The sequence below is a fragment of the Bos grunniens genome, chromosome 12 (genome assembly GCF_055505025.1).
Source record: "Bos grunniens cultivar Pamir isolate PY7600 chromosome 12, Bosgru_T2T1.0, whole genome shotgun sequence".
NCBI lineage: Eukaryota > Metazoa > Chordata > Mammalia > Artiodactyla > Bovidae > Bos > Bos grunniens.
This window is the reverse complement of record NC_141176.1, coordinates 70,812,204-70,838,595: the sequence shown is the minus strand read 5'-3', so window position 1 is coordinate 70,838,595 and position 26,392 is coordinate 70,812,204. Positions and strand designations below refer to the sequence as shown.

The 26,392-nt window shown below is 38.1% G+C and overlaps 1 protein-coding gene across 1 annotated transcript in view; it reads right to left on the bottom strand.

Moving 5' to 3' along the window:
- Positions 1–26,392, bottom strand: part of LOC147361869 (ATP-binding cassette sub-family C member 4-like) — a 368,491-nt gene that overhangs the window by 55,652 nt on the left and 286,447 nt on the right. Inside the window, exons 23-26 of the mRNA XM_086328626.1 lie at positions 26,206–26,316; positions 25,149–25,249; positions 23,900–24,091; positions 13,558–13,713 (exon numbers count right to left, since the gene is read on the bottom strand). Coding sequence (XP_086184752.1) covers positions 13,558–13,713; positions 23,900–24,091; positions 25,149–25,249; positions 26,206–26,316 — 560 coding nt within the window. The remainder of the gene's footprint in view (positions 1–13,557; positions 13,714–23,899; positions 24,092–25,148; positions 25,250–26,205; positions 26,317–26,392) is intronic.

Below are 26,392 nucleotides of genomic sequence, written 5' to 3'. Positions count from 1 at the left end.
TCTCATCCTCTGTCATCCCCTTCTCTTCCTGCCTTCAATCTTTCCCAGCATCAGGGTCTTTTCAAATAAGTCAACTCTTCGCATCAGGTGGCCAAAGTATTGGAGTTCCAGCTTCTTTCCAATGAATATCCAGGACTGATTTCCTTTAGGATGGACTGGTTTGATGTCCTTGCAGTCCAAGGGACTCTCAAGAGTCATCTACAACACCACAGTTCAAAAGCATCAATTCTTCTATGTTCAGATTTCTTTATACTCCAACTTTCACATCTATACATAATCACTGGAAAAACCATAGCTTTGACTAGACAGACCTTTGTTGGCAAAGTCATGTCTCTGCTTTTTAATATGCTGTCTAGGTTGGTCATAGCTTTTCTTTCAAGGAGAAAGTGTCTTTTAGTTTCATGGCTGTAATCACCATCTGCAGTGATTCTGGAGCCCCAAAAATAAAGTCTCTCAATGTTTCCATTGTTTCCCCATTTATTTGTCATGAAGTGATAGGATCAGATGTCATGATCTTAGTTTTCTGAATGTTGAGTTTTAAGCCAACTTTTTCACTCTCCTTTTTCACTTTCATCAAGGGCTGCTTTAGCTCTTCTTTGCTTTCTGCCCTAAGGGTGGTGTCATCTGCATATCTGAGGTTATTGATATTTCTCCTGGCAATCTTCATTCCAGCTTGTGCTTCATCCAGCCCAGCATTTTTCATGATATACTCTGCATATAAGTTAAATAAGCAGGGTGACAATATATAACCTTGACATACTCCTTTCCTGATTTGGAACCAATTTGTTGTTCCATGTCCAGTTCTAACTGTTGCTTCTTGACCTGCATACAGATTTCTCTGGAGGCTAGTAAGGTGGTCTGGTATTCCCATTTCTTTTTTTTTTTTTTTTTTAAACTTTACAATATTGTATTAGTTTTGCCAAATATCGAAATGAATCCGCCACAGGTATAACCGCGTTCCCCATCCTGAACCCTCCACCCTCCTCCCTCCCCTCCCCTCTCTCTGGGTCATCCCAGTGCACCAGCCCCAAGCATCCAGTACCGTGCATCGAACCTGGACTGGCGACTCGTTTCATACGTGATATTATACATGTTTCAATGCTATTTTCCCAAATCTCCCCACCCTCTCCCTCTCCCACAGAGTCCATAAGACTGATCTATACATTGGTGTCTCTTTTACTGTCTCGTACACAGGGTTATTGTTTCCATCTTTCTAAATTCCATATATATGCGTTAGTATACTGTATTGGTGTTTTTCTTTCTGGCTTACTTCACTCTGTATAATAGGTTCCAGTTTCATCCATCTAATTAGAACTGATTCAAATGTATTCTTTTTAATGGCTGAGTAATACTCCATTGTGTATATGTACCACAGCTTTCTTATCCATTCATCTGCTGATGGACATCTAGGTTGCTTCCATGTCCTGGCTATTATAAACAGTGCTGCGATGAACATTGGGGTACACGTGTCTCCTTCCCTTCTGGTTTCCTCAGTGTGTATGCCCAGCAGTGGGATTGCTGGATCATAAGGCAGTTCTATGTCCAGTTTTTTAAGGAATCTCCACACTGTTCTCCATAGTGGCTGTACTAGTTTGCATTCCCACCAACAGTGCAAGAGAGTTCCCTTCTCTCCACACCCTCTCCAGCATTTATTGCTTGTAGACTTATGGATTGCAGCCATTCTGACTGGCGTGAAATGGTACCTCATAGTGGTTTTGATTTGCATTTCTCTGATAATGAGTGATGTTGAGCATCTTTTCATGTGTTTGTTAGCCATCTGTATGTCTTCTTTGGAGAAATGTCTATTTAGTTCTTTGGCCCATTTTTTGGTTGGGTCATTTATTTTTCTGGAGTTGAGCTGTAGGAGTTGCTTGTATATTTTTGAGATTAGTTGTTTGTCAGTTGCTTCATTTGCTATTATTTTCTCCCATTCTGAAGGCTGCCTTTTCACCTTGCTAATAGTTTCCTTTGTTGTGCAGAAGCTTTTAAGTTTAATTAGGTCCCATTTGTTTATTTTTGCTTTTATTTCCAATATTCTGTGAGGTGGGTCAAAGAGGATCCTGCTGTGATGTATGTCGGAGAGTGTTTTGCCTATGTTCTCCTCTAGGAGTTTTATAGTTTCTGGTCTTACATTGAGATCTTTAATCCATTTTGAGTTTATTTTTGTGTATGGTGTTAGAAAGTGGTCTAGTTTCATTCTTTTACAAGTGGTTGACCAGTTTTCCCAGCACCACTTGTTAAAGCGATTGTCTTTAATCCATTGTATATTCTTGCCTCCTTTGTCAAAGATAAGTTGTCCATATGTGCATGGATTTATCTCTGGGCTTTCTATTTTGTTCCATTGATCAATATTTCTGTCTTTGTGCCAGTACCATACTGTCTTGATAACTGTGGCTTTGTAATAGAGCCTGAAGTCAGGCAGGTTGATTCCTCCAGTTCCATTCTTCTTTCTCAAGATAGCTTTGGCTATTCAAGATTTTTTGTATTTCCATACAAATTGTGAAATTATTTGTTCTAACTCTGTGAAGAATACTGTTGGTAGCTTGATAGGGATTGCATTGAATCTATAAATTGCTTTGGGTAGTATACTCATTTTCACTATATTGATTCTTCCAATCCATGAACATGGTATATTTCTCCATTTATTAGTGTCCTCTTTGATTTCTTTCACCAGTGTTTTATAGTTTTCTACATATAGGTCTTTGGTTTCTTCAGGTAGATATATTCCTAAGTATTTTATTTTTTCCGTTGCAATTGTGAATGGAATTGTTTCCTTAATTTCTCTTTCAGTTTTCTTGTTATTAGTGTATAGGAATGCAAGGGATTTCTGTGTGTTGATTTTATATCCTGCAACTTTACTATAATCATTGATTAGTTCTAGTAATTTTCTGGTGGAGTCTTTAGGGTTTTCTATGTAAAGGATCATGTCATCTGCAAACAGTGAGAGTTTGACTTCTTCTTTTCCAATTTGGATTCCTTTTATTTCTTTTTCTCCTCTGATTGCTGTGGCCAAAACTTCCAAAACTATGTTGAATAGTAATGGTGAAAGTGGGCACCCTCGTCTTGTTCCTGACTTTAGAGGAACTGCTTTCATTTTTTCACCATTGAGGATAATGTTTGCTGTGGGTTTGTCATATATAGCTTTTATTATGTTGAGGTATGTTCCTTCTATTCCTGCTTTCTGGGGAGTTCTTATCATAAATGGATGTTGAATTTTGTCAAAGGCTTTCTCTGCATCTATTGAGATAATCATATGGGTTTTTTTTTTTCAATTTGTTAATGTGATGTATAACATTGATTGATTTGCGGATATTGAAGAATCCTTGCATCCCTGGGATAAAGCCCACTTGGTCATGGTGTATGATCTTTTTAATGTGTTGTTGGATTCTGATTGCTAGAATTTTGTTAAGGATTTTTGCATCTATGTTCATCAGTGATATTGGCCTGTAGTTTTCTTTTTTTGTGGGATCTTTGTCAGGTTTTGGTATTAGGGTGATGGTGGCCTCATAGAATGAGTTTGGAAGTTTACCTTCCTCTGCAATTTTCTGGAAGAGTTTGAGCAGGATAGGTGTTAGCTCTTCTCTAAATTTTTGATAGAATTCAGCTGTGAAGCCGTCTGGACCTGGGCTTTTGTTTGCTGGAAGATTTTTGATTACAGTTTCAATTTCCGTGCTTGTGATGGGTCTGTTAAGATTTTCTATTTCTTCCTGGTTCAGTTTTGGAAAGTTGTACTTTTCTAAGAATTTGTCCATTTCTTCCACGTTGTCCATTTTATTGGCATATAATTGTTGATAGTAGTCTCTTATGATCCTTTGTATTTCTGTGTTGTCTGTTGTGATCTCTCCATTTTCATTTCTAATTTTATTGATTTGATTTTTCTCTCTTTGTTTCTTGATGAGTCTGGCTAATGGTTTGTCAATTTTATTTATCCTTTCAAAGAACCAGCTTTTGGCTTTGTTGATTTTTGCTATGGTCTCTTTTGTTTCTTTTGTATTTATTTCTGCCTTAATTTTTAAGATTTCTTTCCTTCTACTAACCCTGGGGTTCTTCATTTCTTCCTTTTCTAGTTTCTTTAGATGTAGGGTTAGGTTTTTTATTTGACTTTTTTCTTGTTTCTTTAGGTATGCCTGTATTGCTATGAACTTTCCCCTTAGGACTGCTTTTAAAGTGTCCCACAGGTTTTGAGTTGTTGTGTTTTCATTTTTATTAGTTTCTATGTAAATTTTGATTTCTTTTTTGATTTCTTCTGTGATTTGTTGGTTATTCAGCAGGGTGTTGTTCATCCTCCATATGTTGGAATTTTTAATAGGTTTTCTCCTGTAATTGAGATCTAATCTTACTGCATTGTGGTCAGAAAAGATGCTTGGAATGATTTTTATTTTTTTGATTTTACCAAGGCTAGATTTATGGCCCAGGATGTGATCTATCCTGGAGAAGGTTCCATGTGCGCTTGAGAAAAAGGTGAAATTCACTGTTTTGGGATGAAATGTCCTATAGATATCAATTAGGTCTAACTGGTCTATTGTATCGTTTAACGTTTGTGTTTCCTTGTTAATTTTCTGTTTAGTTGATCTATCCATAGATGTGAGTGGGGTATTAAAATCTCCCACTATTATTGTGTTATTGTTAATTTCTCCTTTCATACTTGTTAGCATTTGTCTTACACATTGCAGTGCTCCCGTGTTGGGTGCATATATATTTATAATTGTTATATCTTCTTCTTGGATTGATCCTTTGATCATTATGTAGTGACCATCTTTGTCTCTTTTCACAGCCTTTGTTTTAAAGTCTATTTATCTGATATAAGTATTGCTACTCCTGCTTTCTTTTGGTCCCTATTTGCATGAAAAATCTTTTTCCAGCCCTTCACTTTCAGTCTGTATGTGTCCCCTGTTTTGAGGTGGGTCTCTTGTAGACAACATATGTAGGGGTCTTGTTTTTGTATCCATTCAGCCAGTCTTTGTCTTTTGGTTGGGGCATTCAACCCATTTACATTTAAGGTAATTACTGATAAGTATGATCCTGTTGCCATTTACTTTATTGTTTTGGGTTCGAATTTATACACTGTTTTTGTGTTTTCTGTCTAGAGAATATCCTTTAGTATTTGTTGGAGAGCTGGTTTGGTGGTGCTGAATTCTCTCAGCTTTTGCTTGTCTGAGAAGCTTTTGATTTCTCCTTCATATTTGAATCAGATCCTTGCTGGGTACAATAATCTGGGCTGTAGGTTATTTTCTTTCATCACTTTAAGTATGTCTTGCCATTCCCTCCTGGCTTGAAGAGTTTCTATTGAAAGATCAGCTGTTAGCCTAATGGGAATTCCCTTGTGTGTTATTTGTTGTTTTTCCCTTGCTGCTTTTAATATTTGTTCTTTGTGTTTGATCTTTGTTAATTTGATTAATATGTGTCTTGGGGTGTTTCGCCTTGGGTTTATCCTGTTTGGGACTCTCTGGGTTTCTTGGACTTGGGTGATTATTTCCTTCCCCATTTTTGGGAAGTTTTCAACTATTATCTCCTCAAGTATTTTCTCATGGTCTTTCTTTTTGTCTTCTTCTTCTAGGACCCCTATGATTCGAATGTTGTAGCGTTTAATATTGTCCAGGAGGTCTCTGAGATTGTCCTCATTTCTTTTAATTCATTTTTCTTTTATCCTCTCTGATTCATTTATTTCTACCATTCTATCTTCTAATTCACTAATCCTATCTTCTGCCTCTGTTATTCTACTATTTGTTTCCTCCAGAGTGTTTTTAATTTCATTTATTGCATTATTCATTTTATATTGACTCTCTTTTATTTCTTCTAGGTCCTTGTTAAACCTTTCTTGCATCTTCTCAATCTTTGTCTCCAAGCTATTTATCTGTGATTCCATTTTGATTTCAAGATTTTGGATCAATTTCACTATCATTATTCGGAATTCTTTATCAGGTAGATTCCCTATCGCTTCCTCTTTTGTTTGGTTTGGTGGGCATTTATCCTGTTCCTTTATCTGCTGGGTATTCCTCTGTCTCTTCATCTTGTTTAAATTGCTGAGTTTGGGGTGTCCTTTCTGTATTCTAGCAGTTTGTGGAGTTCTATTTATTGTGGCATTTCCTCGCTCTGTGTGGATTTGTACAGGTGGCTTGTCAAGGTTTCTTGGTTAGGGAAGCTTGTGACGGTGTTCTGGTGAGTGGAGCTGTATTTCTTCTCTCTCCTTTCGAAGACTTGGGTTGTTTTTCTGGGTGTCTGATGTCCTCTGCCAGCATTCAGAAGTTGTTTTGTGGAATTTACTCGGCGTTTAAATGTTCTTTTGATGAATTTGTGGGGGAGAAAGTGTTCTCCCCGTCCTACTCCTCCGCCATCTTAGCTCCTCCCTCTGGTATTCCCATTTCTTTAAGAATTTTCCAGAGTTTGTTGTGATCCACACAATGAAAGGTTTTGGCATAGTCAAAAAAGCAGATGTTTTTCTGGAACTCTCTTGCTTTTTCAATGATCCAACAGATGCTGGCATTTGATCTCTGGTTCCTCTGCCTTTTCTAAATCCAGCTTGAACATCTATAATTTCACAGTTCACTTACTGTCAAAGCCTGGCTTGGAGAATTTTGAGCATTACTTTGCTAGCATGTGAGATGAGTGCAATTGTGCAGTAGTATGAACATTCTTTGGCATTGCCTTTCTTTGAATTTGAATGAAAACTGACCTTTTCCAGTCCTGTGGCCACTGCTGAGTTTTCCAAATTTGTTGGCATATTGAGTGCAGCACTCTAACAGCATCATCTTTTAGGATTTGAAATAGCTCAACTGGAATTCCATCCATCACCTCCACTAACTTCATTCATAATGATGCTTCCTAAGGTCCACTTAACTTCACACCAGGATGTCTGGCTCTAGGTGGGATATCACACCATCGTGATTATTTGTGTCATGAAGATCTTTTTTGTATAGTTCTTCTGTGTATTCTTGCCACCTCTTCTTAATATCTTCTGTTTCTGTTAGGTCCCTACCAATTCTGTCCTTTATTGTGCCCATCTTTGCATGAAATGTTCCCTCAGTATCTCTAATTTTCTTGAAGAGATCTCTGGTCTTTTCCATTCTATTGTTTTCCTCTATTCCTTTGCACTGATCACTGAGGAAGGCTTTCTTATCTCTCCTTGCTGAGACTGAGCAACTAAAACTAAAAATTAAATTTAAGCATTTCCCATTGCAATATGGGCACACACTTACATCTATACTGCCAGTCTAAAAGGATATATGGGGAGATTATGCATGCTCATTTAGCTGTAGTATATGGAAGAACAGAGTTTAGTAAATAAGAGTATTTCCCTTTGTTCTACATGCCAAATATATATCTCAAAATCAGTAAAATTTTCATCAAAGCTTATTGAATAAAAAGAATTATCTATTAAAACATGAATTGTGGAACTGACTGTAAAAGTGCTCACAGTAGACACATATGCAAGGGCAGATAAGGATCAAAGTAATAAAAACATATTATTATTACAGTATCAGGTACTACAGTACCTCTAGGCAATGAAGTAAATAAACTTATCTTATAAATAATCATTATAAAGATGTGTACAGGCAGAACACTTCAGTGTAGAGATTTACAGTAGAACATAAAAAATGCTTATATATACACTAAATTTGTTGGCCTAAGTATATTCTTTCTGAAGGTACACAATTAAATCTCATTTAATAAGAATTAAACAGTTAAAGGAGCCTGGTGTGCTACAGTCCATGACGTTGCAAAGTGTTGCACATAACAACTGAACAACAACAATAAGAGTTAGCTGGCACAGCAGAATCAGGGAAACAAATGCTCTTCATCAATATAATGGAGTTTTATTGGAGTTTTATGGAGTACTAGTTTCAAACCTGTTTTTCATCATGGTATAAAGTTGATACTTTTTAAATGTAACCCTTCATACCATATTTAGTAGTAATTTTTCCCTTCTTACTACTGTAAGTTCATATTAGACATGTGACACAAAAATGGCCACTCTGAATCAGAGCATTTAGTGTAGCAAATTAATAACCCCTCAACACAACTGCAAGCCTGAAAACCTCAGTCTTACTGGACCTTTTTATATGCTCCTGGAAGATAAGACTCTCATTATCTTACAAAGAAGCCCTACCCACTAATCTGATGCTTAAAACAGCCTGGGACCCAGACAAAAATCATACAAGTGGTTACAAATGGGGCAGATACAGAACAACAGTTTTAATGATTTCAGTCCAAAACCAGGAAACTGCCCTCCACTAATGTTTATGAAGCGTAACTATAGCTGCTGCTCCCTTGAGTCCTAAAAGCTCTGTCCTCATTTCTAATCTGAGAACCTTTAAGGTGCAGCTAATCTCCCTGTTTCAAGAATAAGGACCCAGAGTTGTTTTAAAATCTTAGTTTGCTTCTTCTTCTTCTTCTTCATCTTTTTTTGTAATCCTGTAGCCTCTAAACAAATTTAATCCCTGGCTCAGGAAGATCCCCTGGAGGAGGAAATGGCACTCCAGTATTCTTGCCTGGAGAATCCCATGGGCAGAGGAGCCTGACAGGCTACAGTCCATGGGGTCACAAAGAGTCAGACACAACTGAAGAGACTTAGCAGCAGCAGCCTCTAAATGAACTGATCATCATCCATATTCAGAAGAAAGAGTATTGTTTGCCAGCAAAATAAATGAATATAAGTCCTGTAAAGTTCTCTTTTGGTAGCTCCAGGGAGCAGTTCAAAGGGATTTAACAAAGGCTTCTGACTGCATTGGTCTAGAGTCTAGTAATAGAACATCCACATGTTCTGAGTTTTGTTCTCAATGAGGAAAAAAGGGGAAAGAAAGCCAGGTAATTTGGGATGTCTTAGAGAGAGACAGCTCTGATTTACCTCTTTCAACCTACTGGAGAAAACTCGAGAAATAGAAATATCAAAAGAGCAGAGTGGGCTATTAAAAAAAAAAAAAAACCTAACTTTTGCCTTGATATTTCAAAAATCTATAACATATAAAAATGAATCTGTTTAATAATAAACAGATCTGTGCTGATCTTTGCCAACCCTTGGTCTGTAATCATAAACACTCAATTTGCAAGGAATCTCTCTTCAACTGAAAACATTTTCTTCCACCTCATTAGAACTAATTCAAATATATTCTTTTTAACGGCTAATACTCCATTGTGTATATGTACCCCAGCTTTCTTATCCATTCATCTGCTGATGGACGTCTAGGTTGCTTCCATGTATGGCAAAACCAATACAATATTATAAAGTAAAAAAATAAAAATTAAAATTAAAAAAACATTTTCTTTGTGCCAACAGCATAAGGGTCTCTAGGTGCAGTGTCATCCAAAGAAGTTTTGAAATCCATTTTTTTAGGTTCTTTTAGATAAGCAGCTACTACTTGAATGTAATCACTCCACGGTGTTCTCTCTGGGGAACATAACTACTTCACATCATGAGCATAAAGGATGCATACACTTCAGCCCCCTGTTGTTTAAGGAAATTATCTAGGAAGTGCTTTCAGTTTTTACTTATTCCTGAAATTTTGAACACAAATTGAGGAGTACTTTCTTAAGAATATAGTATTTGTTTCTGAAACCTTCCCACCACCCCCCATGACTCCAGGATTGATGCTCTATGACACCATTTCCCTGCCTCTAGCTCCTATGCAGGCCCTTGGTGCTATCACATCTCCCCCCGTTCTGACTTGCTCATGGTGGGGTCAACAGTGAGGGGGATGAGCCTAGAGGGGAGAGAGACAGAAAGAGAGAGAGAGAGAGAGAGAGATGATCCCAGAAGCTCGCTGCTGCTCCCAGGATCACAGGGAGCAGGGAGCTAGGGAAGATGGTGTGGGCCTAGCTCAGCTGAGTGGGACAACTCAAAGAAACAGCCTTGGGCTCCCCCTCTGCAGAATCTCCTCTCAGCTTCCTAGGTTCCCTAAATCAGTGTGTTGAGGTACAAGCATCACTGCTTCCTACTCCTTTGGGGAAGGGGGATATAAGCTTTTTGCACTCAGACAAGTAACTTTAAGTAATCAAGTCAACAGACTTTCTCCATCTCTGTAGTCAGCAAGATGTTGTGAAGAGAAAGGACTCTTGGCTGGGGAGGGCTAAGATTTTTAGTATCTTCTGACATTTATTAGTCCATGACACATAAGTAAATAAACTTGTTTCTAAACTGATACTGTTCAAGTGAAGGACATAGCACTAGAAGAAATATTGTCCTGTTTTGATCTATACTTATTTACTTTTGTTACATTCTAGAGAATCGCCAAGATATTTCCTCAAAATTATACTTCTTTAAGAAGCAGAACAAAGGAAAACAGAATCAGAGACCAAGAAGAAATGGACAATTCAACTTTCCATGATCACAGCAGCCAGATACTGGTTTTATATGAAGCATTCCATACACAGACCTATTAAGTCCTCACAATAGTTCAAGGAGTTGGTACTTGTTAGCTGCCTTGTAAGGGAGAGAAAATTGAGGTGCACAGAGATCAAATACCATATCCCATATTCTTCTTCACTATTCTCTACTGCTTGCCTGCTTGTTGCTGTTGTTGTTCAGTCACTAAGTTGTGTCTGACTCTTTGTGACCCCATAGACTGCAGCACGCCAGGCTTTCACTATCTTCACTATCTCCCAGAGTTTGCTCAAACTCATGTCCATTGGGTCAATGATGCCATCCAACCATCTCATCCTCTGTCACCCCTTTTCCTCCTTCCTGCAATCTTTCCCAGCATCAAAGTCTTTTCTAAAGAGTCAGTTCTTCACATCAAATGGCCAAAGTATTGGAGCTTCAATTTTGGCATCGGTCCTTCCAATGAATATTCAGAGTTGATTTCCTTTAAGATTGACTGGCTTGATCTTGTTGTTGAAGAGACTCTCAAGCATCTTCTCCAGCACCACAGTTTGAAAGCATCAAATCTTCAGTACTCATCCTTCTTTACGGTTCAACTCTCATATCTGTGCATGACTACTAGAAAAACCATAGCTTTGTCTATACAGACCTTTGTCAGCAAAGTGATGTCTCTGCTTTTTAATATGCTGTCTGGTTTTGTCATTGTTTTTCTTCCAAGGAGCAAGTGTCTTTTAATTTCATGGCTGCAGCCACCATCTGCAATGATTTTGATGAAAAGGACTTTTTTTTTTTTTTTTTGGTATTAGTTCTAGAAAGTCTTGTAGGTCTTCATAGAACCATTCAGCTTCACCTTCTTCAGCATTAGTGATTAGGGCATAGACTTGGATTACTGTGATGTAGAATGGTTTGCCTTGGAAACAAACCAAGAGCATTCTGTCATTTTTGAGATTGCAACCAAGTACTGCATTTCATACTCTTCTGTTGATTATGAAGGCTACTCCATGTCTTCTAAGAGATTCTTGCCCACAGTAGGAGATATAATGGTCATCTGAATTAAATTCACCTATTCCCATCCATTTTAGTTCACTGATTTCTAAAATGTCGATGTTCACTCTTGCCATCTCCTGTTTGACCACTTCCAATTTACCTTGATTCATGAACCTAACATTCCAGGTTCCTATGCAATACTGTTCTTTACAGCATCAGACTTTACTTTTACCACCAGACACATCCACAACTGGGCGTTGCTTCCACTTTGGTTCAGCCTCTTTATTCCTTCTGGAGCTATTCTTCCACTCTTCTCCAGTAGCATATTGGAAATCTACTGACCTGAGGGGTTCATCTTTCAGTGTCATATCTTTTTGCCTTTTCATACTGTTCATTGGGTTCTCAATGCAAGAATGCTGAAATGATTTGCTTGCCTCATTAAAATCTTTTATTAATCACTCATTTATTAAAGTCTCCCCAAAGCATCCATACACTCTGTAATTCTTAAAACCCCACAGTTTCACAAAAAGCCCTGCAGGGAGATAATCACCTTTATTTATTTATTTTTAATTTAAATTTATTCTAATTGGAGGCTAATTACAATATTGTATTGGTTTTGACCTACATCAACATGAATCCGCCATGGGTATACACATGTTCCCCATCCTGAACCCCCCTCCCAATCCCTCCCCATATCATACCTCTGGGTCATCCCAGTGCACCAGCCCCAAGCATCCTGTATCCTACACTGAACCTGGACTGGTGATTCATTTCTTATATGATATTATACATGTTTCAATGCCATTCTCCCAAATGACCCCACCCTCTCCCTCTCTCACAGAGTCCAAAAGACTGTTCTATACATCTGTGTCTCTTTTGCTGTCTCGCATACAGGGTTATTGTTACCATATTTCTAAATTCCATATATATGCGTTAGTATACTGTATTGGTGTTTTTCTTTCTGGCTTGCTTCACTCTGTATAATAGGCTCCAGTTTCATCCACCTCATTAGAACTAATTCAAATGTATTCTTTTTAATGGCTGAGTAATACTCCATTGTGTATATGTACCCTTGCTTTCTTTTCCATTCATCTGCTGATGGACATCTAGGTTGTTTCCAAGTCCTGGCTATTATAAACAGTGCTGTTATGAGCATTGGGGTACACGTGTCTCTTTCAATTCTGGTTTCCTCGGTGTGTATGCCCAGCAGTGGGATTGCTGGGTCATAAGGCAGTTCTTCTATTTCCAGTTTTTAAAGGAATCTCCACACTGTTCTCCATAGTGGCTGTACCAGTTTGCATTCATTCCCACCAACATTGTAAGAGGGTTCCCTTTTCTCCACATCCTCTCCAGCATTTATTGCTTGTAGACTTTTGGATAGCAGCCATTCTGACTGGCGTGAAATGGTGTCCCATTGTGGTTTTGATTTGCATTTCTCTGATAATTACTGATGTTGAGCATCTTTTCATGTGTTTGTTAGCCATCTGTATGTCTTCTTTGGAGAAATGTCTATTTAGTTCTTTGGCCCATTTTTTGTTTGAGTCATTTATTTTTCTGGAATTGAGCTGTAGGAGTTGCTTGTATATTTTTGAGATTAGTTGTCAGTTGCTTCATTTGCTATTATTTTCTCCCATTCTGAAGGCTGTCTTTTCACCTTGCTAATAGTTTCCTTTGTTGTGCAGAAGCTTTTAATTTTAATTAGGTCCCATTTGTTTATTTTTGCTTTTATTTCCAATATTCTGGGAGGTGGGTCATAGAGGATCCTGCTGTGATGTATGTGGGAGAGTGTTTTGCCTATGTTTTCCTCTAGGAATTTTATAGTTTTTGGTCTTACATTTAGATCTTTAATCCATTTTGAGATAATCATGTTTAAAAAGTTAACTTTATTTCCCATAGCAAAATTCCATCAGTAAGACACAACCTGTGTTCCAGTGCTAAATCATTTATCATATTGTTCTCAGAATTGTGTGTTATCAGTGGATAAGATTGTGGCATCTGGCAAAGTTTTGAGTCTAGAAATCTATCTGGATAAGTTATTAAATCACATATATACAAACCAAAAGAACAAACAACAAAACCTGGTTTCTGATTAAAGTATCTGTTGAAAATACCTGCTGTTAAAAATATGCTCTACTGGGGTGGGGTGGGGGGGAATATTAATCGTTTCATTCATTTTTTAAAATCAATCAAATTAAAAGCAATTAAACTTAGATACTGGATGAAAAGAACATGTGAGAATATTCTGATGTACATACTTGAGGTATGATTGACATTTTCTTCCTTAAATCATGAAGTCCAATTTTGGTTATCAAGATCTTATCAATCCAAACTCTACCTTCAGGCTCTGACAATCTAAAGAGGGCAGCAATGAAAGAACTTTTTCCAGCTCCTGTTCTTCCCACGATGCCAACCTGTGAAGAGATCCAGGAGGGATTAAGAACTAACAACATGCAACAAACCTGGGAGAAACCCTGGTGCTTGAAGTTGAATTTTAAAAGCTCTATATTGAATATAGTCTATCCATTTTTCAACCATGGCACTATTGACATTTTTGTTTAAATACTTCGTTGTTATGGGGTGGGAGGCTGTCCTGTGTATTGTAGGATGTTTAGCAGTAGCCATGGACTCTACCCACTAGAGGCCAGAAGCACCCCTAAACTGTCAACCAAAAATGTCAGACATTGACAAATGTCTTCGGGTTGAGATCCCCTGGTCCAAAGAAGAGTTAAAAATAACAGAATCAATCTACTAGCAACAAAAAATCAGAAGTTGCCTAAGTGTTCCATAAGAAATAAATCTTTAGTTTTTATTTCTACTGTCTGCATATTTTGAACCTTGAGAATTTTGTGGATAATTTCATAGAGATATCAACAAATCAAATCAGAACTGTTACATATAAATAAGTATACATTTTCCCAGAGTTCTCTTATTTAAAAGGGCTTATTCTCTGGGCTTCCCAGGTAGCGCTGGTGGTAAAGAACCTGCTTGCCAATGCAGGAGATGTCAACGATGTAGTGGTTCAATCCATAGGTTGGAAAAATTCCCTGGAGTAGGTAATGGCAACCCATTCCAGTATTCTTGCCTGGAGAATCCCATGGACAGAGGAGAATGGCAGGCTAAAGTCCATAGGGTTGCAAAGAGTCAGAAACGACTGAGCAACTGAGCACACATACATTCTCTGGTAGAGAAACTAAATCACTTCAAGGTATTAAATGCCTTGGTTATGTTCTGTCTTGAAAGGAATCATTTTAAAATTGCAAAATACTCATCTCAGTGTCTTAAAAGACAGTAGCCAGTACGCAAAACACATATAATAAAATCAACAACAACACAAAAACATTTGCTATTTATATGGAACCTTTCATCTGAACAGTTCAAAAGGCATTTTACAAACCAATTAATACTTATAGTTAAGCCTTGGAAAGATATATGTCAAGAATCAGTCTGGTAATTTAAAACCAAGGCATAAAGAAATTAGTACATTAAAAATAAGATCAAAGAATCACAATAATGCAGGTAAAATGCTGATTAGGAATGAAACTGTATTATAAAAGTTGGCTTTAGTATAATGTATTGGTGTTTTTCCTTCTGGCTTACTTCACTCTGTATAATAGGCTCCAGTTTCATCCACCTCATTAGAACTGATTCAAATGTATTCTTTTTAATAGATGCTTGGGGCTGGTGCACTGGGACGACCCAGAGGGATGGTATGGGGAGGGAGGAGGGAGGAGGGTCCAGGATGGGGAACACATGTATACCTGTGGTGGATTCATTTTGATATTTGGCAAAACTAATACAATTATGTAAGGTTTAAAAATAAAATAAAATTAATTAAAAAAAATAAAAAAATAAAAGTTGGCTTTTCACTGTGTGCTATAAACATGCATGCAGAGCACAATATAAAGTAGCCTAGACATGGGAGCAAACTAAATGTCCATTAACAGAGGAATCGATAAAGAAGATGTGATACATATATAAAGGGAATACTGCTACTGCTGCTAAGTCGCTTCAGTCGTGTCCGACTCTGTGCGACCCCATAGACGGCAGCCCACCAGGCTCCCCCGTCCCTGGGATTCTCCAGGCAAGAACACTGCGGTGGGTTGCCATTTCCTTCTCCAAAGGGAATACTACTCAGCCATAAAAAGTCATGAAATGTTACCATTTGCAGCAACATGGATGGACCAAGAGATTATACTAAGTGAAGTAAATCAGACAAAGGCAAAGAAAATATCATGTTATCACTTACATGTGGAATCTTAAAAAAAAATGATACAAATGAACTTATTTACAAAACAGAAACAGACTCACAGACATAGAAAACAAATTTATGGTTACCAAAGGGGAAAGTGGTGGGGGAATAAATTAGGAATTTTGGAGTAACATATACACACTTCTTCTGGAGGAAGGCATGGAAACCCACTCTAGTATTCCTGCCTGGAGAATCCCCATGGACAGAGGAGCCTAGCGGGCTACAGATCATGGGATCTCAGAGTCAGACACAACTGAGTGACTAAATATAGCACAGCGCATACACATTACCATATATAAAATAAAAAGGTCCTACCCTATAGCTTCCCTGGTGGTTCAGATGGTAAAGTATCTGGCTACAATGTGGGAGACCTGGATTCAATCCCTGTGTCAGGAAGATCCCCTGGAGAAGGAAATGGCAACCCACTCCAGTACCCTTGCCTGGAAAAATCCCACGGATGGAGGAGCCTGGTGGGCTACAGTTCATGGAGTCACAAAGAGTAGGACATGACTGAGCAACTTCACTTCACCATATAGCATAAGGAACTATACTCAGTATTTTGTAATAATCTATATGGAAAAAGAATCTATACATCTGAATCCCCTTGCTATACACCTGAAAGTAATACAACATTGTAAATCAACTATACTTCAATAAAAATAAATAAAAGCATGTATGCAGAAACTGGCTTTTTTATAGCAATGAGCTTGCATAACTGCAGATTCCTTAGTGAGAGCTTCTCAAAAGATGATTTTCTCTCTATTTAGGAATTTGGAATTGATGATGTGCATAAGACATGCTTTCAATCATTTGTAAATTAATTCAGTTAGTAAATTTTTATTTTTTTATTTTTTAACTTTACAATATTGTATTGGTTTTGCCATATATCAACATGAATCCACCACAGGTATACACGTGTTCCCCATCCTGAACACTCCTCCCTCCTCCCTCCCTGTACCAACCCTCTGGGTTGTCCCAGTGCACCAGCCCCAAGCATCCAGTATTGAAAATTCACAGCTTTAAACAGAGAAGAATTAAATCTTTCTGAGCACTGATTATATTCTGGGAACCTTACATATTTTCTCATTTGAATACCTTCAAAATTCCAAAGCTTAACCTATAAGATCAATAATGGCACTTCAAAAAGGAATTTATCTTTACAGAGATTACATGTAAGAAAAGTAGCTTTAGTTGATTTATCTTTGTAGCCAATTTTCTATCTTAATTTTTTTAACACTGATGGGTCATTTTCTGCGTATAGGTAGGTTCTTCTGCATACATGAATAGCTCATATATTCTCTGTACAGGCTGATCTGGGCAACATGGCAGGTTCAGTTCCAGACCACTGCAATAAAATAAGTATTGCAATAAAACAAGTCACACTTTTTTAGTTTTCCCATCTATATAAAAGTTCAGTTCAGTTCAGTTCAGTCACTCAGTCATGGTATGCTATACTATAGTCTGTCATGTGAGCAATAGTGTTACATCTTAAAAAACAGTATTAGTATCTTAATTTAAAAAAACTTTATTGCTTAAAAATGCTAACTATCAACTGAGCCTCTGGCAAATTATAGCAGCAACATAAAAGATCATTGATCACAGATCATAACAAATATAATAATATAATAAGTTTGAAATATTGCGAGAATTATCAAAATGTGACCGAAAGACATGAAATTAGCAAATTCTGTAGGGAAAATGGTACTTATCCACATGTTTGAGGCAGGGTTGCCACAAACGTTCAATTTGCAAAAAATGCAGTATCAGTCAATCACAATAAAACCAGGTATCCCTGTATTTCTGGGTGTTCTCATATGTGAATCAAAACATATCGGGACATAGGTGAGAACTGTGTTGTAAGAATGTGTGTGAGCAGGACTATAAACTACAAATTCCAAAAAGAAGAATAAGAAAAAGGCAACTCAAAGAAAATCTGGCCTGGGCTATTTCTACCGTTCAGTTTTCAAAGCTATGTCTGGAAGTCTTTCCCAGGTCACCAAAGGGTTTTGCTAAGTGCCTGTGGGGAATGTCACCAATCTCGGTAATTTTATATTCCTAAATCCAAAGGTACTTGGAAACAGTCTTACCTCAGCTTTACAACTGCTCCTTTTTGTTTTTCCAACCAGGCCAGGGTTGGTCTCTGACAACCACACCAACTTGTTGACATCTGCCCCCGGATCTATTTCCATACTGATACATTGAACTCCACATGATTAACATCAAATGCCCCCACAAAACAGCCACTTCTTCTGACTTTCCTACTTTAATCTCATTACTTCTTTCCCAGGCTCAACTGTCCACTTTATTTCCAGTTTTCCCTGATTCCAGCATGGTACCAAGGCCTACAGATTCTATACCTGCAATGTTTCATGACTCAATCCCTTATTTTAATGACCATAATCATTATGTGAGTAACAGGCTGTGTTAGCTTTTAAAAAACCAAACAAATCTTTTTGTTAATCATAATCAATGCAAATAAATCTAGAAAGTAAATAAATACTAGTCATCACCCCTGCACACCAATAAATCCATTCCTAAGATACTGATGTATTTTCTTTCTGGATGTGTGTGTGTCTATGTGTGTGTATGTTGAAGACAAAAACTCATTAAAAAAAGAGATATGAACATATTGCAATTTGTTTTCATTTAATATTCACTAAAAATATTTATTTTAATGACTATATAATATTATAGTATGTGTGATAATTTATTTAATAAACCCCCTATTGGTGAATATTTAGGCAGTCTCTAATATTTTGCTATTATAAATAACTGTGTGTTAAATACCCTTGAAGCCAAATCTTTGCAAACAACTGTCATTATTTTCTTAAGATAAGTTCTCATATGTGGAATTGCCAAGAAACAGGTATGAACATTTTTAAAGTAGACTCTTAAGTACTGCCAAACTACCTCCAGAAATATGATAGCAATTTCTACTTTCAGCTGTTTCCCTGCACATTCACAAACCCATGTGTTATAACTTAGTTTTAATTTACATCAGTTTGATTTCAAAATGTGGTATCATATTCCCAGGACAGCTTCCTGGAGGCACAAGAGTTCCTGGCTCCCTGCCTCTCACGTCTGCCCACTCTGGTGCACATGCTCTCACTTCTCAGATTAACCTCACGAAGGCCGGTTCTGTGCCCATTGCTCCACCCCAGGATATCTGACCTCTCCATTCTTCATGTCTATGAGTCAGTTTCCTTGGGGTCACTAGGTAGTTGTGGAGTTGGACATGAAAGTGTGTTATACATCTGATAGTTCACTTAACTGAATACTAGGTGCCTAAGTCTTCATTCACAGAATCAGAGCATCATGTTTTGCTTATGTCCCACTTACTGGAATGACTTTCATATACATTTCCACCTGCTAAAATTCTAACCACAAGTCACTAAAGCCTCTCTTACCTGTGTAATTCCTTGGAAATTCTGTACTTCTCCCCTCATGGGGGTTTGTTTCAACCCTAACAGATGTTATACCATCTTTTAATAAACTTCCATAAAAGTTCTTACAAAGTTAATACAGCCTTTTTCTTATTCTTCAACTGGACTGTATATGTTGAGAGTAGGATCTGCATTGGATTTGCCTTTGCATTACCTATGGTGTCCTGTGCAAAAGAGGCTTCTGTAGGGAGCTGAAGTTTTTAACTCAGGCTGGAGAAATGTATGAAAGATCTATTACTATATTGTCTAGGAATGTGATAAGCTGGACAGAAAAACAGACACAGCATAAGGATTCTATAGCCATAAATACAATTGCAAATGGCTAAGCTCATTTTCATGAGATAGTTTATAAGTAAACAAAGCATAAGTGATTATGGTCATTTTACACCTTATGAAAATGACAGCTATCTTTGTCCAAGCATGTACTGCATGCTGATCTCCATGCTGGGTGTTTTATGTATGTTATGTTGTTTAAGTTGTACAACTACCTTAGAGATTAGGTCCTGTCACCTCCATTTTGCAAAAGAGATGATCAAAGCTTAGTTAGATTAACTAGTCCACCTGAAATAATAAAGTTTTTAAGTGCAAGGATGGGACTCATTCCACATATGTCAAGTTCTTTTCCATTCTGCTGATGGCCTCTTTATCACCTGGTTGGCATGACTCCCTATTATGTCCCTCTGGCTAACTAGAACAGAGAAAGTGGGGAGAGGTGTAGCTACAGTTAAAGGAACAGACCTAACATGGAGATCCTATGGCCAGAGAGTTTAAGCAAGTTATGGATACGGGTGACTATAAAGTAGTGGGTGGGACAAGAAGGACAAAATCTCTGAACAAAGAGAATGACTGAGATCAGGTGGGCAGGCTGTAAGCATGAAAAACCAGCACCTACAGGTGGGCTGGGGGAGAACCCTGCAGCTAAGTGGGACATAAGGTTTCCCAGGAAACAGGCCAAACAGACCGCAGGCACTGCTTAGGGCAGCAAGACTCATTTTTGATCCCATTAGGTGGTGAAAGAGCTGCACATACACTGCTGTGCAGGGCTGTCTCTGATTCTAGGTCCAGGCAGGACTGAGCCTGTGGGAAATCCCTCCAGTCCCTGCAGGAGGCTGGTGTGGGGAAGGCTGGAGCAGGATGAAAACTGCCTGTAATGAAGACAGACTCACTGAAAAGATGCAAAGAAATGCAGTGGAATCACACAGTCTTAGATTATACTGTAAAGGCATGATTTGCAGAATATAAATATGAATCTGTAGGGTGGTAGGTGATACAGAACTTTCTAGAGTCTCATGCTCAGACACAAGAGGGGTTTGGGTGATTCATGAGCTCAATTTCAAACTGTCAAAGAATGTTTCATGGAAATTATGGGTTATGAGTCATCAAACACTGTCTATGGGAGAGAAAGGACTTTACTAGGAGGTCTTGTTCAAATTTGATGCTGAGTCAAGAAGTCTGGATGAGAATGGGATTCTTCATCTCTAAGAAGCTCCAGGAGATGCAGGTGCTGTTGACTGTGGCACCACAGTCTGAGTCATGAGGAATTAGGAAGCTGGTAAAGAAAGTGGGACAATTTGGGAGTGGGGAGAGGAGTTGCTGAGGAAAAAAACAAGGAGAAAATGTAGGAAACTAACATATTTGTACATTATATCAAGGTCTAGTAAGCATCTATTAAAATGTATTATCTAAGTAATAACTCTGAGCAAGAAAAAAATATAACAAACCAATATCAATCTACCTCTAGAGCTGAAAAATGCTTTAAAATAGCCTAGACTCTCTAAAATGATCAAATAAACCATCAAATCATCTAAATGAAAAACTCAACCCAGGTTCAATATCTAGGCAGGAAGCCTAAGGTGCTATTTACCTCATTTTTTGCTTGCTATTTCTTCTATAAATTAGAAACCAGCATAATACCTATTAATTTTTCCCGTTTACCCTAACTTCCAGGAATTAGGACAGCAGAGGAAATGAGGGAGAGAATAAAGCCCAATTTCTGCTGGTCTGGCTCACTCCCAGCAACCTCAGTCAATCAAATCCAACACAAAAGGGTATCCAGGAGTGACGGGGCCTGGAACAAGTGAGCAGGAGAGGAAACCTGAGGATGTACACAGGTGGTGTGAAATCACCTCATGAACATGCTGCCTGTTATAATCTTTAAACACAGAAATGAAACTAATGGTGATACTGTGAGTGGACCATGACACAAATCAAAAGTCAAGTAACTGAAGTTATTAACTCAGTCTCCAGATTCAATCATCCCTCAAACATTTTAGAAGCTCAGATAGTCCTATGATTTGAGAATTTTAAGGTAGAAGAATACAAATATGTTATGTCCCTAAGATATAGATAATTCATATTTGATGTCTTTGGGCAAAATTTAAGACAGGAGCAAATTGACAGAATTATGTTTATGATGAGAAATCTGATGGACATACTTAACTGCTAGTAAGCAAACATCACCTATGGTGATTTTAAGGACAGGATTGCATCATGAGGTACAATTACTATTTTCCCAACCTACACTGAAACTGGAAATACTTAGGAGCAAGCTTTTGCCATGTGACTAACTGAAGCTGCTCTCTGGACTGTAGCCCGCCAGGTTCCTCTGTACATGGGGATTTTCCTGGCAAGAATACTGAACTAGGTTGCCATGTCCTCCTCCAGGCCCTGGATATCATTTGGGCATTATATTTAATATTCTTTCATGTCACAAGGGCTTCCCAGGTGGCGCTAGTGGTAAAGAATCCTCCTGCCAATGCAAGTAGAGGTAAGAGACCTCTGTTCAATCCCTGGGTTGGGAAGACCCCCTAGAGAAGGAAATGGCAACCCATTCTAGTATTTTTGCCTGGAAAATCCCATGACCAGAGGAGCTTGGAGGGATGCAGTCCATAGCGTCACACAGAGTCACAAGGGTATCATTCATTAAATATGGCTATGGTCCACTAGGTGGGTCTGAGGTAGATAGAGATTTAAACAGCAGTTCCTAAAGTATTTAACACATCTAGGAAACTGGTTACTTACAATGAGTTGCCCTGTGTGTATGTTTTGGTTACTGGTTGCACTTATCCATGTATTATTCACTCAACCTCGCAGCCAGCAGTCCCTCAGCACTCTGTGTGCCCTGCAGAACACTTTCTGGGGAACAGAGCTAAAAATAAGATGTTCCCTGATCTTTAGAAGCCTTAGGGTATTCTGGGATATATACTCAAAATTACAAAGCATGTGACGATGCTTTCTTTTATTTTAATTGTGGTAAAATACATATAACATACACTTTGCCAGTTTAACTATATTTAAATTGACAGCTTAGTCTTAAGTTTTCATATTGTTGTGCAACAAACCTCCAGAATATTTTTTGCCTTTTATTCTTTGTCTTGTAGAACTTAAATTCTATACTCATTAAACAATAACTCCCTACTTCCCATCCTTCTTACCTTGGTGACCATCATTCTACTTTCTGTGTTTAGGAATTTGACTATTCTAGGAACCCCATAAAAGTAGAATTATATAGTATTTTTTTCTTGTGTGTCTGGCATATTTCATTTAGTATGATGTACTCAAGGTTTATCCATGGGTCAGAAATTCCTTCCTTTTTAAGGCTGAATAATATTACATTGTATGGATCAGGGAGAATCTTATTTTTAGCTCTGTTCCTCAGAAAATGGCATTCTGCAGGGCACAGGGAGGGTGCTGAGGGACTGCTGGCTGGGAGAGTGAGTGAGTAACATTTTATTTATCTATTCACCTGTTGATGGATACTTGTACAGACGTGTACAATAAATGCTATCTTAAGGGTATACAACATTAGGAGGAATTGGGAAGCAGACACATTAGAATTAACTCAGAAAATGAGGAGGCTTTAACCAGAAGATGACAGAGGGGAAGGGTCTCTGAAGTAGAGAGGGCCGTGTGTGCACATGGGAAGCAGGGAGGATGTGGTACTTTAGGAGAATCTACACACAACCTGAGTGTTGGGGAGTGTGTGAACATGAGGACTTGAGGCTGGAGAGGTAGGTGGGGAAGAGATGCCTACTGCCTTGTCTGTTCTGGTTTAGTCTGTTCTTCAAGACTCTGCCCTGGTCCCAGCTGAGGGCCTCAAGATGCATGGAAAAGGAACATCACTTGCAAACATGGGTGCTGACAGGACCAGGTCACAAGTCTTTCTGCCATCTTCCACCTGGAATCTTCCCTGATCTTCTTGGTTTGCTTTCATCAACTCTGATTGAGTCTCCGAACTCTGCCTCCATGGAGGGCTCTGGTTTTTCACCCCTGACTGATTCTGGGCTCTTCTCTGGTGGCTCTGAGCTGGCCACACAATCCCTGCTAGAATGGATCTAGGGCTGCCCTATGGTTCCAGCAGCAGCTCGCCCAGTCCAGTAAGGATCAGATCTGTGCTTAAGAAAGAAGCAGTCTGTGGGCGCAAGGCAGGAGGATGACAGTCGAGTGTGGGTTAATGGAGGACAAGTCTACGGGAAGGCTGAAAGAACAGAGGAGGAGGCCATAGCTGAAGGGCATCAGAGGAAGAAGAGAAGATTTCAGAAATACAAAGAAGAATGGATGGGGAAAAAAGGAGATATTGGAGAGTTAAGAGACAGTGAGTCAAGGCTGACTTCTCAGAATCCACATGAATAATCAGGTGTCAATATAGTGTCCTGGGTCAGGCTAAGTTATAGTTCAGGAGCTCAGGACCCTCCAACCACCATGAGGGAGTTCACAACACAGGGAAAGAAATACTGGGATCCCCATCCCTGGTCAGTTTTCAAGAGAGATTCACCTGTGGTGTCACTGATCTAATCTGCACCCATGAAGAACAAAGAGTCCCCCCAACACACACAAGAAAGTCAACAGCAGATGTGGCACTAAATCTTCAGCTGAATTTTAAAAAGGCAAATGGCTTAAACAAACCTTTTCTCCTGGTTTAATGTCTGTTGTCAGATCCTTCAATACCAGAGGCCCATCTGAGCTGTACTTGAAGTTCACATCGCTCAAGGCAATCATTCCATTGTTGGGCCAGTCTGGTGGTGGACGAAACTCGAGTTCCCAGGGTGCTTCTTGCTCAAGCTCTGTATATTCTATCACTCTTTCTACTGAAATCATCTGAAACATATATGACATCATGTGGGTTAGGAGCTGAAGGTTTTATTTATGGACGTTCAGAGACTGTAAATAAGGTGTTCTGTTTTTATATCTTTATATCTGCTTTTTATATGGTTAAGAATATTCCAGGTCTTAGTATCTGTGAAGGACTGAAGTAGGAGTGTGATGACTCCTTTGATGATTTGCAAACTTATTCATCATCCTATAACAGTTTCACTTAGGGCTGCTTCCTTCAGCATTTTATTAAAACTAAAAGAATTAGATAAATGAATGCAAAGATTTTATTTATTCACTTTCCATATCTAAATAAAAAGAATTTTGTCAAAGAAAAGAATATATATGAACACTAATCAGTGGTTATAAAAGGGCCACGTGTTACAGAGGAGTAGAACTGGATGGTCATCAAACCTCATTTTAATAATTTCTCACTTTCTACTCTATTAGAAGAGAGAAATGCAAATATTGCATTTTTATTGTTTTTCTCTCTTTGGGACAATATGCAATACTCAAAGGAGAATATAATTTAAATACTGACCAAGGCCTCCTAAACAAAAATAACTTATCTTTGACAGCACATTCAGAAAGGTGGCTTATTCTACCAAAAAGGAGGGATAGCAGCATACTCAGGTGTTTAACACATACAAGAATAAATGCTAAAATGAGGCAGGGACAGATATCTATCAATTAAACAAAGAACTACAAAATATTGAATTCTTCTTTTACCAATAATGAGCAATTACCAGTTAAGAAACAATAATAAACAACCTCTCCCCAAACTGGTTTATATTCTCTCCAACATTTCAGAACCTCCCTCCTACAGAGACATTTATTACATTTGAAGACAGTTTGTGATGAATAAAAACCTGCTGACATGGCACACATAAGACTGAGTAAAAGATATATTTTTTTACATTAGCTTTAAACAGATGGAGGAGGATATAAAAACCTCTGTAAGCTAGATGTAAAAACAAGTTTTAATATTTTACATAAGAATTCCTTTTACACTTTTTAATGGCAAGAAGTAGTACAAGGTTAAGAATGTTAAGATAAACATCACCATATTCTCAACTTCAACGCTTAGCCTGATGCACCATGGGAACACCACCATGACGTTGAGGGCATAGGACAGTATCAGGCCAAGCTGCCCGACATTCAAAACTAAATGAGGAAGAAGAGGGGGGAAAAAAGTCAGTCCTGTTTTTGACCTTGAGGCCAGTTCCTTCTATCACTTTATTAAGATAACTCGTTTATAATATTTAAATCATTAACATATAATGACAATATTACTTATACTTTTACTATCATTTGATTGAGTCCACAATACAATTAAAACCTCCCTCCCCAAAAATTAAAACCACTATGAATTCAGAAAGACTTAAATGAACTTAATCTCAACATTGTCAATATACAGTAGACAATGAGGAATAATGTTATTATTAAGACTTTTGTCATTGTGGTTTCAAGAACAATCAAGCAATGTCACTTTCTATGTCCAATGCAACCATAGTTGGAAACCATGAAAAACAAGGCAATGGTTTCTAAAAGCCAGTGCTTTTAAAACTGAAATAAAATTCTCATTGTTCCATATTAAATACTGTGATTCAATATTGTTCTTATAGAATATTTAGGGCTGGTAAATTCATGACATTTACACCAACACCTGCTCATCTGGTACCCAAACAGTGATGAGGATGGTGTCCTTTGCTACAGAGAATATTTCTCATCCTCGTGCACCAAGCACCTACAACCAAGAGACCCAAGTAGCCCTAAAGCCAAAATCTAAAGTCCTAACTTGGACAAAAAGCTTTACGGCAAATTTGGTTCTCTCCATCCAACTACTAAACACTACCAGGAAATTTCTAAGGTCAGCTTGCTATCGCTGAGTAGACATCAACTCATTCAAAGAAAGAGAAAAGAATAAAAGGTCCCAACAAGACCAAATGACCTCTCTACATGGGCCACACTGTGGAATCACATGCTGCAAATGCTTTAATACAATTCATTAGAACCAAACTGTACTTGTTAGACAAGGCAGCAAGAGTTTAATATAATAACTATAAATACAGCTATAAATTTTAATCACACCATAAATAGTTACTTACACCCATACTTACTTTGTGAAAGAAGCAGGGACCCAAAGTCAACAAGACAGATGAAGATTAAATAGATGATATCCAGACGCAAAGAGAACCATCGGGTTATAGTCAAAAGCAAGAACCAGGCCTCTGGATTTGTGAACCATAATAAGCAAAATGAATAAGTTAGAAAAACCATGTTAACTGCTTTGAACAAGAAAGACCA